This window comes from Diaporthe citri (genome assembly GCF_014595645.1).
Source record: "Diaporthe citri strain NFHF-8-4 chromosome Unknown scaffold_6, whole genome shotgun sequence".
NCBI lineage: Eukaryota > Fungi > Ascomycota > Sordariomycetes > Diaporthales > Diaporthaceae > Diaporthe > Diaporthe citri.
Window position 1 is genome coordinate 4,454,177 of NW_025064851.1, and position 13,684 is coordinate 4,467,860.

The window sequence follows — 13,684 nt, forward strand, 5'->3', positions numbered from 1 at the left end:
TAGCTTGATGGATGATGCAGATGATGCAGGTGATGCAGACTAGGCGGAGGGTGAGGGATTTCAAAGCAATCAGCCGTAAGCTCAAGAGAGAGGGCTGAACTGACGACTGCCCGGGCGAATGTGTTGCGGAGCTTGTTACCGTCCCGGGAGCTCAGACCAGCTCTGAAGTTGTACGGTATATCCCATACATAGGCTGGCTGGCTGGGTGCGTGCTGCAGCTGCTGCTGCATGCTTTGTATGCAGGCGGAAGGAGCGCCCCGGCTAAACCCCGGACCGTTCCGGCCGCTCCAGCCAATCCCGTCCCTTTCAATTGAGAGCCGCCTCTGTCTGCTCTGGTAGTGACGCTCCTCTGAAGGCCGACTTGCGCCTGCTAGACATTCGACAATCACCACCCACAGTCCTCCGCTTCTCACACAACGCCTGCACCATGGCCTCAAAGGCTGTAGCGAAAATCGCCGCAGGCGGTGCCATGAAGCTCTCGACAGTAAGTCAATCGTGCCGTGGTCGCCCACACGTCCCCAATCAACCATCGTCGCCTACATCGCCAACTAACCCACGCCCTTCCTCGCCATCTGCAGAAACAAACCCTCCAATCCGTCGGCATCTGGGAGCGCATCCGCCGCTCACTCGCGATTGACCCCGAGCGCTCCAACGGCGTGCCCCTCAACCCTCACTTCCGCTGGCCTACGCCCGGCGGCCAAGACCCTCTCACCTACGACGACCCAGTCACCGCCCCGGCCGGCGACATCGCCGACAACCCCTACTGGAAGCGCAACACCCGCCGCAACTACCCCCGCATGTCCGTCGTGGGCCAGGCCGACGCCGTCGCCCTGCTGACGGTCGGCAACGCCGCGAACCCCAAGGTCGAGCTGATCGGCGAGGAGGGTAGTAAGGCGCTCGTGGCGGCCGAGGCCGAGGGCCAAGAGAAGGGCCTCGCGAAGGTTTTCGAGGAGAAGGGTGTGGAAGCAGCGAAGGAGCTCCTCGTGGACGGAATGCCACCACTGCTTAGCGGACAGAGCCTGAAGAAGGGCTCGTGGGATGTGCACCCGTGGGAGGTGACAGAGGAGCAGGCTTACCCCGAGAAGTACCCTTGCCGGACGTTTCACTAGATCTCTGGCGACGGGGGAGGAATCGGGAACCAGGACAATGTACAAACGCATTTAAAGCTACGAAACAATGGCATAGACATTCAGATCAGGGAGCGTCACAGGAGGTCACACCTGAGAATACTAATTTGAGAAAGGCTTCTATGGACAGCCTTGAAATTTGATTTTCACGGCTGACTGCATGGGAGCTGAGGTGTGGTGTTGTCTACGTTTGAAAACACGTCGACCGCCCATGAATCAAGTGCGAGGCAACAGGTTACCTTCGTAATATTCAAGGTCATGCGTATTCAAAGACCGAGGTGTCCATCCAACATATCTAGACAGTCTGTGATTGCCACCAGGCCCCGTGCCGTAGCCGAGACGCCCACGTTGCTGAGCACAGGTCAGTCAGAGACATATAAGTCTGATGGCCGATGTTTCCACTTACAACTCTGGGGCTATCGTGCGGTACAACGCATAGGCGCTGGCACATGTGGAGTGGTGTTGAGGAAGGCAAGATGCCGTTCTAGGAGTTGACCCGGCACACAGTAAATGGAGGTGCTCTGCCAATCCCGACGTGAATTTGTGGTAGAGACTGGGGACGTCCTGACTGCCATGTATGCGTTCGACCACACAGGTTGTCGCAACAACTTTCTAGCCAGCGCGGCGGTTCGAGTGCTGCCGTACTTTGCCGTGTGGGATCGTCTTGTAAATCTGTTCTCACAAATACAAACACGCGATACCAGGGATCTCTCAGAAGCTCACGGCTTCCTTGGATGGCGGACCAGCCGACGACGAGGCCTGATCACCACTAGCAGCAGCCTTGGTGGTACTGTCGTCCTTGGCCGCAGCGTTGAGGCCGGCGTCCTCCCCAACGTGCCTCTCGATGACTCTCACCTTGCCCTGCGCCCTCTTGACCCGGTCGTCAAAGTCGTTGACGGCATCGTCCGTGTTGTCGGTCGACAGGGTGTCAGGCTCGACGAGCGCGTGCAGCGTGACGATGTTCTTCTCCAGCCTCGCGCCGCCGCCGCTCAGCACAGGGAGCGCCTGCTGCTTGTCATCCCCCGGAGGCGATGTTGCAGAGGACTGAGAAGCGGCCGCACCCCGTGGCTGCTGTTTTGCCTGGGGCAGCCTGTTGGCCCAGACGATGGACTTGCCGTGCAGCCTGCCCGCCTCGACGAACTTCTCGAAGCCCTTCTCGATCCCGAACGCGCGGCCCTCGATGCGCCCTGCGCGGTCGCCGTCTGCCACGCCCTGTGCATAGCCTTCCGAGTAGAACTCCTCCTCCAGATTGAGCAGGTCGTCGAAGGCGTCGTTGGCGGCCATGTTTCCTTTATTTGAGGCTGACTGGACAATTGGTCAAGATCTGGTGCTGTCTGATGCGTTGGTATGGCAAATCAAGGGATGAGTCAATGAATCTGAACAGAGGCGATTGAATCAAGAGCTTGTTTATCGCGTTGGCTTGATATGTTGGTTCGACAAGTCAGCACGAGTTGGGAATCTCCGTTCAAAATAGTTCACCTACAAAGCTCTGAGATACAGGGACTGAGGCACCGCCGAATCTGCCACTAGCAGCCGGACCCGGGCCCGGGACTCGGCTCCGTTCTCGGCACCCATTATATTGGTCGGCGGGACAGATAATACACTCATCACAAGGAAAACGGGAGCTTTTCAAATAGCAAACATGTTTCAATCACACAGTGGTCTGCCTCATAAAAAATTACACGTTGCTCTGTTCAACCACTTGAAACGAGGCAAGCCCAACTGCGTGTAGCTCCGGTGGAACAGCAAACAATAGTCCTAAGCAAGTGCGCACGGAATTGAAGCTTCTTCCGACTCTATGAGGAATACAAATTCACAAAACGGTTGATCCCAACGGTCTCCAGGATGCTAAGTCCTTCTCTCGTTCCCTCCCCCCTTCTCCAGGCGCCTCCGCCCGTCTATTTCATCAACAAGCCGCCGTTGGCACAGACAACCTGGCCCGTACACCAGGCAGCATCGGGAGTGCACAGCATGCCCACGATGCCCGCGATCTCGGACACGTAGGCCGGCCTCCCGCCCTCAGCCCTGGCCGCCTCGACGACCTCGGGGGCGTCGACGCCCTCGCGCGCCCTCATCAGGGGCGCGTGCTCGATCCACCCCTTGATGGCGGCCTTGAACTCGTCGCTGTTGGCGGCGTACATGGGACCCTCGACGGGGCCCGGGTTGATAGCGTTGACGGTAGCGCGCTCGCTCAGCTCGCGCGCCCACACCCGCGTCATTGCCTCCATAGCAGCTTTGGACCCGCCGTAGACCGACTGGCCCAGGAAGCCGCAGTCGGAGCTGATGGAGGACAGGTTGACGACGCGGCCGGAGCGGTCCCTCGGTAGGTACTGTGCGGCTGCCTGCATGAGAAGCAGGGGCCCGAGGACGTTCACCTTGTAGGTGAAGTCGAAGTCGTCAATCTTGATGTCGGCCAGCTTGTCGTTCTTTGCGACGCCGGCATTGTTGACTATGATGTCGAGCTGGAACTTGTAGTCTTTCTGCGGCGTTGGCGGCGAGGAAGAGAAGTGCTTCTTGGTGGCCTCGATAAGGGCTAATGGTCCTTGGGGAGTGCCCAGGTCTGCCTGCACGCCGACGGTTTGGATTCCATATTTTCCCTCGAGCTTCTTGGAGAGCTCTTTCGTGAGGGCTGTAGATGATTTGGAGGTGTAGTTGAGGACCAAGTTACACCCTTTAGAAGCGAGATTCTCAGCAATGGCAGCCCCGATGCCTGTGGGGTGTCAGTGGTGATTGTTTCGTTAGGAAGTGTGAGTGGTGGTGGCATACTTCTCGAGGCCCCTGTTACTATTCCCACCTTTCCTGCCAACAATCTGCCGGCCATTTTGAAATCTACGCGTGGTGAGTATCGAGGACCTTGTTGTGTGCGAGTGATTGTGTTTGTAAATGTCTTTACGTATTTCCGTTGATTCAGTTTCTCTCAATTCGACCTGTCTTGGGGGGCAAGTAGAAGACAAAAAGGCAGTAGGATCAGCTCTCGGTAGATATAACTATGGAACGGGGACTGTCAACAGAATAATACCGAAATTAGGCCCTATGCTGCCCCCATCGTGACCTCTGCTCCCTCCCCAGTAGTTCTTCCACCTGTATATCCCGACTAGAGCTGCCCAAACAGGTGTGCTATGTCCCGCTTGACCGAGGTGAGTTTGACTTGCTTGCCCCAATTTCCCCGCTGTCCAGGCCCTGGAGCCGTCCTTCAGGGTCACTTTGTCCCACCAACCCCGCTAAAGATGCGCGCCAGTCGGCTTAGGATGCTCCGTTTGCCGGCCGACAAGCACCTATCTTGGAGGGCACCGGGTACCTAGGTACAACATGCGCCGTGTCCGGCTTACCTGGAAGGTACCTGGGTACTTTGCAGCTCCAGAGCCCCTCCATGCGCTTTACAGCATCTACTTTTCGACGGGCCTGACAGTGCAGTCAAATTCCACGTCGAGATAATCCACATGCCACTTGCGACATCACGCTGCAGACAATTCTGAGCCGCCACCCAACCTCTCAGATCTGCAAGAGCTTGACCACCGAATATTCCGTCCCGTAGTGTAATCCCGATTGCCCAGCCAGCATTTCATCACCCGCCATGGATATCCGCCTCCTCCAACCGTCAGACCTGCCTCTGATCCAACACGCCAACCTCGAGAACCTGCCCGAGAACTACTTCCTCAAATACTACCTCTACCACGCACTGTCATGGCCCCAGCTTAGTTTCGTCGCGGTCGACGTCGCCCGCCCCAAGAAGACCCCCTACGACTACCCTAAGATCGTCGGATATGTCCTGGCCAAGATGGAGGAGGAGCCCGCAGACGGCGTCCAGCACGGCCACATCACCAGCCTGTCCGTGATGCGCACACACAGGAAGCTGGGGATAGCTGAGAAGCTGATGCGGCAGAGCCGTACGTTTGCCCATCCCCGAGCAGGAAGAGAGGGCGGAGCAGCAGCAGCAGCTGGGGGGAACATAACTACACACTCTCTCTCCAAGGACACGCAAGTGCTGACGCAAGACGCAACATAAACAGAGATCGCAATGGTCGAGACCTTCGGCGCGCACTACGTCTCCCTGCACGTGCGCGAGTCCAACCAGGCCGCCATCCACCTGTACGAGAAGACGCTCGGCTTCCAGCGCGAGAAGACGGAGCCAAGTACTACGCCGACGGCGAGGACGCCTTCGGAATGAAGCTGGACCTGTCGGCGATCCGGGAGCAGCTGCGCGAGGAGAGGGACTCTTCCGACTCGGAGGAGGTTGACGAGGGCGACGCCGTCGGCGACGTGGGGAGCGACCCAAACAAGAAGAGCGGCGGCAAGGGCTCCTCCAAGAAGGCCAAGAACGGTGCCGGCGGCGCGGCCGCGGAGGGCGGCAAGGACGAGAAGAGGAAGGTCAAGGTCGGGAGGGGCCTGGGCGTGGGTGAGCTGGTGGAGAGGGTTGAGAGCAAACAGGGCTCATGAGCACAGAGTCGGGATATATGTGCTGGCCGTTTACGAAGCACTCAGTCTGCACGTCCTCCATAAGGATTGATGGTGAGGGGAAGGGGATTGGGCGGCTGGTCAGTGATGACAGCGCATAAAAGAACTAAACGGCTGCATCTCCGGCACCGCATTCAAGGTCTTGCTTGACGGGACTATGGAGCAGGCTATATGTTATGACTGGTAGCAGCATCCAGATGATCTGAAGGCATGGCGCAAAAGTGGGTTTTGGAATAGAAGCAAAAGGGTAGACAAAAATGGCCAAGAACGGGTCATAAAGCATTTCAAATCCATTTTCCTCACTTGACATATTAAGGGGCTTTAATGCTGGTCGTGTCTCGCAAGGTATGGAAGGTGTTCTACTCTAGAGTGGGTACATAGGGATGGGGCGATTTTGGCAGCACCAGCGAGGGCCGTTTTACATCGAACACAGCTTTTACTAGAAGGTTTCTATCCACCCTTTCCAGCCGCGAGCCGACTTCACCCAGAATATTAAGTGGCAGATAAACAACTAATTCTGGTTATCAATATTGTGTAAACCTAGAATCGACTGTTCGATGTGGTCCTCACGGATGTAATGATAATGTAATTATTCGTTAGAGAGTTGAAGTCTTCTTATCTTGTTACTCTTATCCAAGAAAGAGAACCAGCCCGTTCAAGCCACTAGTCCTCAAGAGCATACAGCTCCTTCGCAAACTGCTCATCAGCCTCCAGGCTCAGCTTGCTCACAGCCTTCTCGAGCTCCTCAATCTCAGCAAGCATGCCGACGAGGGTCGGCGCGCCCTGCTTGTTGCCCTGACTGTCCTCCCCCTGGGAATCGCCTGTGAAGTTCGCGAGGGCGTCTCTCTTGCCCTGAAGCGCCATCTTCTTGGCCTCGAGGGAGCTGTACATCGCCGCCGAGGCAGCGTGCGGCCCGGCGTCATTATCCTTGAGCTGGATCCCGACCTCCTGCTGTCCGTCCCGGCCGGCGGCTTCCTTGTCCTGCTGGTGGTCCTCCACATCGGCAGGCCAGGCCCCGGGGAACCTGGGCTGGTTGTCCGCCGCCCCAGCCCCACCGGGGAGCGGTGCCGAGAAATCACGGCCCCAGTCGCCCATCCGCCGCCCCCAGTCCGCCATGCTGCGTGTGAGCCCGTCTCCCCAGTTGCCCTGCCCTCCGGCCGCGAAACTACCGCCCCGTCCGCCACACGGCAGCGGCCCAGTCTGGAAAGGCCCTTGAGGGCCGCCGCCGCCTCGTCGCTGGCGGGCGCCGGGGCCAAAGCCCGCGCCTGGGAAGTCCCGTCCACCGAGGCTGAATGGACCCCCTCTGCCTCCGAATGGGTTGAACCCACCGTGATGGCCCGGGCCGAACGGGCCTGGTCCTCCGTGATGGCCGAAGGGCCCCGGCCCGCCATGAGAGTGGTGGCCAGCACCGTGGCCATGATCATGATCGCGGCGGCCGCTGCGCCTCGCCTGTTTCCCCTCCCGCCTGGCCTCCCGCCTGGAACGCTTCCTTTCGCGCCTGGCCTGCCGGCGCTCCTTCTTCTCCGCCCTGCGGCGAGCCCTCCTGTCCCTCTTCCTCTGCCTCCTCGCGCTCCTTTGCTCCCTCTTGAGGACCCTCCACTGGCCCATCATGCCCCGCACCTGCTGGCGCATGGCTTCCCGCGCTGCGGGGTCGCTGATGTCCTGCGGGGCGGTCTTCCGGGCGGCCTTGATTTCCTCCCTGGCCTCCTTGACAGTCTCGCGGGTGACGAAGTTCTCGGGCCGCGAGAGCCATTCCTCCAGGTAGGTCTTCGCGACCGGGATCTGGCTGTCCTTGAGGTCGTCATAGTCGGGAAGCGATCCGATCGATAGCGTATCGGAGTCGGACCCAGACGACGATGAAGAGCTGCTACTGCTGTCTGATGACGACGACGAACTGGACCGCGATCGGTGACGGTGTGAAACTCCGTTGCTGAAGCGCCCGGGTCCACGTCCACGTCCATGTCCGCGTCCATGGTGATGGCCATGATGGTGGTCACCATGTCTGCCTGGGCCTCGAGTACGAACTTCAGCCTTCTCATCAGGGTACTCGTCGTGGTCTCGCGTGTCAAATCCCGAAGCCGGAGGCGGGGGCGGAGGAGGCGGAGTGGGGAAACTAGGCGGCGGAGGCGGCATCTGTGCGTAGTATGCTTGCTGGTCGTGAGAATATCCCGGGGGCAGAGGAGGCATGGGCGGCTGAGGTGCGAATGGTGCAAAAGGTGCAGTCGGCTGTGCTGTTTGTGGCGAAGCCGTGCGGCCACCTCCTAAGATATCACGTCCGCCGATTCTAACACCATTGTTGTCCATCACCACGCCGCCAATCCTTAGGCCATTTGGATTGGCAACAAAGTTCCTGCCGATAGACACACCGCTAGAGTCGATAGAAACACCTGGGATGTTGAGGCCACTAGACGAGTTATCAAACCTGTTGATAGGGTTGAATCGCCGCCAGCGGCCAGTATTGTCCGGCTGACGGGGAGGGCCGGACGGACCACTGTTGTTTGCTCGCCGGTCGACGGGCGGAGTTCCAGCAGTCGCGAAGTCGGGACTGCCGTTGTTGAAAGACTGGTCCCAGGCGCCTGGCACGCGATAATTCTCGCTTGGTGTTGCGCTCTCGTCAACGTTAATGAGCATCCCACGCGGGCCGAAGAAGCCATCGTTCCACTCCCGCACAGTATCCTCAATATTCTGTCTTCGCTGCAGGTCAGGCGTGCGGATCTGGTCGAGTTGCGCCTCAACAGGCGTCCTCTCCTCGACAGCAGTATTCGCGGCGCTCTTCTCGCTCTTGTTGCTGCGCGCAGACTTTGCATCGTCCGTGTCCATGCCCTCTGCGCGGAGCTTCCGGTCGATGACGGCTTCGTTGCGCTGCGCGGCGTGATTTGGCAGCAGGTAGTTGAGGAAAGTCTGCCAGTCCTCTTCATTGACGTCTAGGCGGGCCCAGTCACGACGGTAGGGGAAATCGTCCGGTGAGCTATCCGCTTTGACGACGATGGTATGCCTAACCTGCTGCTCATTACCGTCACACGAGAGCGGTACCGGTCTTGAATCGAAATAAGCCTCCGCGGATGCGCTGGTCAAATGCTCTGACGAGACAGAGACAGTGTTCTGCTGCTGTTCCGGATGTCTCGGACTGAGCAAGTTGTTGTTGCCTGAGGTGAAGGACTGGGACTGTGGGCTGCTGGGACTCAGCGGTGGTGTGTAAATCACCTCGCTTGTAGACGCGGCTGATGAGGCATCATCCATCACGGGAACGCTGTTGGAATTGTTGTGGGACAGTGTACGATGGTGCGCAGGCAGGGTCTGTGACTGAGCCAGTACTGGAGAGTGTCCATGGGAATCTGGGTTGGAATATATGTCCGTCTCAGAATATGGAGGCGGAGGGATGTCTGGCGCGTCGTCCAGGTGCGACGTCATCTTGGATTCGTAATGGCGTTGCGTGCTGGTATGGGTTAAGGGCAAAGATTACTATGGGCTGGTCTCGGTGAGAGGATAGATGAGTTGATGTGGCAAGATTTGTCGATAAAAATGGAAGTTGAGAATGGCAGGTCCGAGAAGAGCTCTGCACAAGTCACTTGAAAACTGATGGGAACCGGCGATTCGGGAATGTTGAAGGAATTAGTCTTGGAATTGATGGCGTGGATGACAACTCAGCTTGGAGGGGTCGTCCTTTCTTCAACTACTGCAATCAGATGTTGTGCCCCGCTGCTGTCCTGTTCAGTGGACTATGACTGCGCCGTCACACAGCCCTCACCAACTCGGATGGCATGCCTCACGTCGTCGTTCCTCGGCACCGAGCCGTGTAAGGACCCCATGATGTCTCGATAAGCTCACTGGACAACCTGCAGTTGCGTGCATCCGCGTATGGGAGGCCCCTGTTTTGGTGGAGGCCGTTCGCTTAGGCTTTACACCCAGGAGGGATTTAGGCCGTCTTACACCAAGCAGTGGGCCGGGCGGTTCGCCCGCGTCACAGCTCTCCAATAGCTCTTGGCCTTCCCCCACCCCCGTCATGACTCCTACCGCAACCAGCTGCCTGCTAAGTCCGAGCTGACGCGGCCCCGCAAGGCAGCACCCGAGGCTCTGAAGGCTAGAGGGATGTTGCAAAGGACTTGTAGAACCTTTAAAGCATTCTCTGGGCTTCCAATGCCGCGCGTGTTCTCCGTCCAGGCCAATAAAAATGTTCAGAAACCGCAGATGGTTTGTAAAGCTGTCGCGTCCAATCTGCAGTTCGTGCCCTTCGTTGCCTTGTCTCATGATGACTGATGTCACTGGATCAGGAAGTCCACGTCTTCGATTTTATAGTGGTCAGCAACAACACCTTGGAGATGGTCTCGAGAATGTGGTCCCCTAGGTCGATAGTCAGCGGAGTGTTGGCGAGCGCAAACTTAGGACTGTTGTGCACTCACAGGTTTGTGATGTAGATGTCGACCAAGTCTGGAACAATGTACTCGGAGGTTGTGGTCTCGACATCAATGTCGACCATGTGGCCGTCGTAACCGACCAGGTCCATGGGGCTTCCGACCTGGACGAGTGCATCCAGGTCTGGCTCGTCCTCAGGGCAGAGCTTGAACACGCCGCCCAGCACGATCACTGTCTTGCTATATTCGCGGGCAGCCCTTGCGACCACTGCAGCGCCTCCGACAGCGATGACTGAGCCGTTCGCGGTCACAGCCTGAGCATCGAGGATCACCACATTGATACTTGCCATGTACGCAGTGATGCCGCTTCCCGAGATGTTGATCGTATTTACACCGAACTTGCTCAGCTGCTTGCGCAACGTCGCGTATGGAGACTCCTCAGATGCCTTCGGAATCGTTGCACCGGCGATGAAGACGGTGAATTTCCTCCTCTTCGCGGCCGCAATCAAGAACCTCTCGACTGTTGGGCTTGGCTTGTAGACCAAGACGTGGTGCCCCGGGTGTATCTGGACCTCGGCGAAGCTTGCAATCTGGTCATCCACCTGACTGATCTCGTCCTTGATTTCCTCAATACCATCAATGACCTCCGAACGTAGAGCCGAGTTGTTGGCGACTTGCGCGTGTGACATGGGGGTGGAAGCGCCAGAGCCCCTTCCAAAGGGCGACCCTGCCGAGCTCCTATCCAGCTTGGGCGAGTTGGCGAGCAGATTGAACATGGACTGCGGGGCGTGGAAGGAACTGGTGGAAGTGAGCAGGCCCATGCGAGGGACTGGTCGAGACGGGGGCGAGGCATCTGCAGAGGCCACATTCGGCTCGTCACCAGGTAGGGCCGAAACGTCAGACATGGAGTCATCGCCATTGCCGCCGCGGTCCTCCTCGGCCTCGTCGCGAATGAGACCCAAGACGCGGCGCACAACGTTGCCAATAACCAGCTCTTGAGGCCGCGCGAGAACGAGCTTCCGGCCAACCCTCTCGACCCGGTCAAGGAGCTGGTCGACACCGGTCCACTTTGACTTTGCAACGACGTGGAGGAGGATGTGGGCTGTTGCGATCGCGCATTTGTCGGCACCGGTGATTTGTCTCCGCTTGAGGAGACTGCAGGGAAGGGAGTTGTTTGTTAGCTGTAGCTTTGAGAGACAGCTCTGGACTTGCGATATACATACGATATTAAGGACTCTATCGAAGCATCCAGCGGTCGCCCCTTAAGCGACTTGAGGAACTTCTCGAGGTTCGGCGCATGTCCCTTTTGTGGTGCTGCCATGGCCGCAAGCTCGTTGCAGCCGGCGCGAGGTGTTTGCGTGGGTATTTGGCGTAGGATCGGTGGGTTGGTCTTTAAAGGAGTCGTTCTCACACAAAAACTTGATTGTGACTTTCTCTGTCGCAAATTGGTCAAGAGGGTGGCGTGCAGAAGAAGTAAGATCAGCTTCTGAGGATTGAACTTTCGAAAGAGCGCGGGTGACTCAAGCGCACCGCGGGCGACTCAAAAGTTTGGTGGGGCAGTAATGACTTGCATCGTTCCGCTCCCATTCACATGCTGAGTCAGCAGCGGTGGGGGTTACGTTCGCAGGTAGTCAACCGTGTAGATGCGTGTGCTTGGTGATATCTGAAGGGACCCAACTTGACCAAGATTCGTATTCATTGGTGTCAACCACGTCGAATGGTCCTGAAAATAATCAGCATACACGCGCCAAAGATAAAAGAGTATCTATAATCTAGATCCTGATCAATACCTAGGTATAGACTACATTCCTCTGATAATTTACAATCGCTCTTTTGGAAAGAACTTCATGGCCTGCCGAACACCGAGGTCGCCCAAGACCTCTTCTGCGCCTCCCAGAATGGCATCAAACTTGTACCCTCGGTTGAAGTTCTCAATTGTCCTGCCCATACCTGACTGTGTCAGCCCTCGCCCACCCCAGATCTGCACTGATTCATCAGCAATCTCGTGGGCCATCCGCGTAACGCTCATCTTGAGCAAGCCGATCGGTCCACCAAGGTGCTTGGACTGTTGAGAGTAAGGCATGTTGCACATCTGGTAGGTGATGGTTTCCAGCCACGACTGATGAGCTTCGACCAGGGCGATCATCTTGGCCAACTTGAGACGAATGACCGGCTGGTCGATGAGCCGCTTGCCAAAAACTAATCTCTGGTGCGCCCACTTGAGACTCTCTTCAACAATGGTCCGTGAGTATCGTACGGTACCGCCTGAAGACGATGAGTTAGTCTGGTGCTCGCAACTCTCGCATATATTGGCCAAACTTACAGCACATAGTCCAACGCTCGTGGTTAAAGTTGCTGAGAATCACATAGATACCCTGGTTCTCCTTGCCAAGCAGGTTCTCCACCGGCACCTTGACATTGTCGAAGGTGATAAAGGTCGTTCCGGCAGCAGTAGAGTAGCTCGTCTTGATCAGCTTGGTCTCGACGCCCTCGCCTCTCTCGATGAGCAGAACGCTCAGACCCTTGTCGGTCTGCACGCCAGTAACGAAGTAATCGCTAAAGACACCATTGGTGATCCACTTCTTGGTTCCGTTCACAATGTAGTGCTTGCCGTCAGGCGTCTTCTTCGCGGTCGTCCTCAGACGGGCGACATCACTACCCGCGAAAGCCTCAGTGATTGCCAGACAAATCTTCTTCTTGCCACTGAACACCTCATCCGCAATCTTCTTCTTGAAAGCCTCGTCGTTGGCGAAGTTGAGAACAGCTGTCAACCCGATAGTCATTCCTGCCATGTTCCCATCTTGGAAGCCTCTAGCTGACGACCGTACCAGTTCCTGGCCAATGATGAGATCGTGGAAATAGTCGAATTCCTCCGGCTTTACCGCACCACCCAGCAGTGAGGGCGCGGACTGAAGGTGCTTGCCAGGCCCGAGGCGCATGTGAAGAACGCCTTCTTTGGACATGAGATCGATGAGCTCTTGGCTGATATATGTGCCATCCTTCTCTTTCGCCTGTGCCTCGGGAGTGACGTGCAGATCGGTGAATTTCCTGATGGCCTTCTGCAGCCTCCGATGACTGTCGTTGTAGTACGGGTTCTTGAAGGGTTCGGACAACCAAAGTGGTTCGGCATAAGGGACCTTGGAAAGCTCCCCCGGGCCTGGGTTGACTACCTGGGGCTTCTCGCCTTCGATAGTACCGACGGCCAGCTCGGCATACTTGCCAGTCAAGACTTCGTGACGGTGGAGATTGTAGAAGGCATCGGTGGCGTCCGTGCCAGCGACCTGGCGCAGCACGGCCTCGCCGCCAGGGTGGGCATCGAGGAAGTCGGAGACATCGTAGACTTTGCTGTCGATGATAAACAGCACTTGGTCCTCTGTGTTTCCCTCCTTCTTGACCTGATCACGGGTGAAGGTCTTTGGCGCGGCTACGGATCCCATGGTGGAAGTTGTTGTGAGCTCTGCGAGACAAGGCACTCGAGGGCCGAGGGTCTAGGGGGACTTGATGGTGGGAAAAGATTGAGGAGGGACAGGACGAAGGAAGGAGTTCAGCGCTGGCTCCTCAATGGACGGTATACAGGGCTGAGGATGGAAGAAAAGTAAGGAGGAAGAGAGGAAGGAGGAGAAGAATTACAGTAGAGGACGAGACAGACACCGCCAGGACGAAGACGATGCTGATTACCAGACGGCATGGCGCGGCCTTGGTCGGGCGGGTGACCCTTGCGGAATGAGCCAAGTTGCCTCGGCTCAGACT

General features: G+C 57.4%; 7 protein-coding genes across 7 annotated transcripts; 2 read left to right on the top strand and 5 right to left on the bottom strand.

Annotated features, from left to right (window-relative positions):
* Positions 1-427: 427 nt before the first annotated feature.
* On the top strand, positions 428-1,109 carry INS49_013161 (uncharacterized protein; the record flags this gene model as incomplete). Its single annotated transcript, XM_043173861.1, has 2 exons — positions 428-484; positions 579-1,109. 2 exons carry the CDS (start codon positions 428-430, stop codon positions 1,107-1,109), a joined length of 588 nt encoding a protein of 195 aa, XP_043023158.1.
* Positions 1,110-1,838: 729 nt separating this feature from the next.
* On the bottom strand, positions 1,839-2,411 carry INS49_013162 (uncharacterized protein; the record flags this gene model as incomplete). Its single annotated transcript, XM_043173862.1, has 1 exon — positions 1,839-2,411. One exon carries the CDS (start codon positions 2,409-2,411, stop codon positions 1,839-1,841), a length of 573 nt encoding a protein of 190 aa, XP_043023159.1.
* Positions 2,412-3,025: 614 nt separating this feature from the next.
* Positions 3,026-3,948, bottom strand: INS49_013163 (uncharacterized protein; the record flags this gene model as incomplete). The annotated part of the gene is made up of 2 exons (XM_043173863.1): positions 3,026-3,837; positions 3,894-3,948. 2 exons carry the CDS (start codon positions 3,946-3,948, stop codon positions 3,026-3,028), a joined length of 867 nt encoding a protein of 288 aa, XP_043023160.1.
* A 753-nt stretch (positions 3,949-4,701) lies between these two features.
* INS49_013164 (uncharacterized protein) lies at positions 4,702-5,564 on the top strand (the record flags this gene model as incomplete). The annotated part of the gene is made up of 3 exons (XM_043173864.1): positions 4,702-5,014; positions 5,138-5,184; positions 5,262-5,564. 3 exons carry the CDS (start codon positions 4,702-4,704, stop codon positions 5,562-5,564), a joined length of 663 nt encoding a protein of 220 aa, XP_043023161.1.
* A 681-nt stretch (positions 5,565-6,245) lies between these two features.
* On the bottom strand, positions 6,246-8,993 carry INS49_013165 (uncharacterized protein; the record flags this gene model as incomplete). Its single annotated transcript, XM_043173865.1, has 1 exon — positions 6,246-8,993. The coding sequence occupies one exon, from the start codon at positions 8,991-8,993 to the stop codon at positions 6,246-6,248; it is 2,748 nt and encodes a 915-aa protein (XP_043023162.1).
* Positions 8,994-9,841: 848 nt separating this feature from the next.
* On the bottom strand, positions 9,842-11,255 carry INS49_013166 (uncharacterized protein; the record flags this gene model as incomplete). Its single annotated transcript, XM_043173866.1, has 3 exons — positions 9,842-9,923; positions 9,983-11,089; positions 11,158-11,255. 3 exons carry the CDS (start codon positions 11,253-11,255, stop codon positions 9,842-9,844), a joined length of 1,287 nt encoding a protein of 428 aa, XP_043023163.1.
* Positions 11,256-11,753: 498 nt separating this feature from the next.
* INS49_013167 (uncharacterized protein) lies at positions 11,754-13,371 on the bottom strand (the record flags this gene model as incomplete). The annotated part of the gene is made up of 2 exons (XM_043173867.1): positions 11,754-12,199; positions 12,258-13,371. 2 exons carry the CDS (start codon positions 13,369-13,371, stop codon positions 11,754-11,756), a joined length of 1,560 nt encoding a protein of 519 aa, XP_043023164.1.
* Between the last annotated feature and the right edge of the window lie 313 nt (positions 13,372-13,684).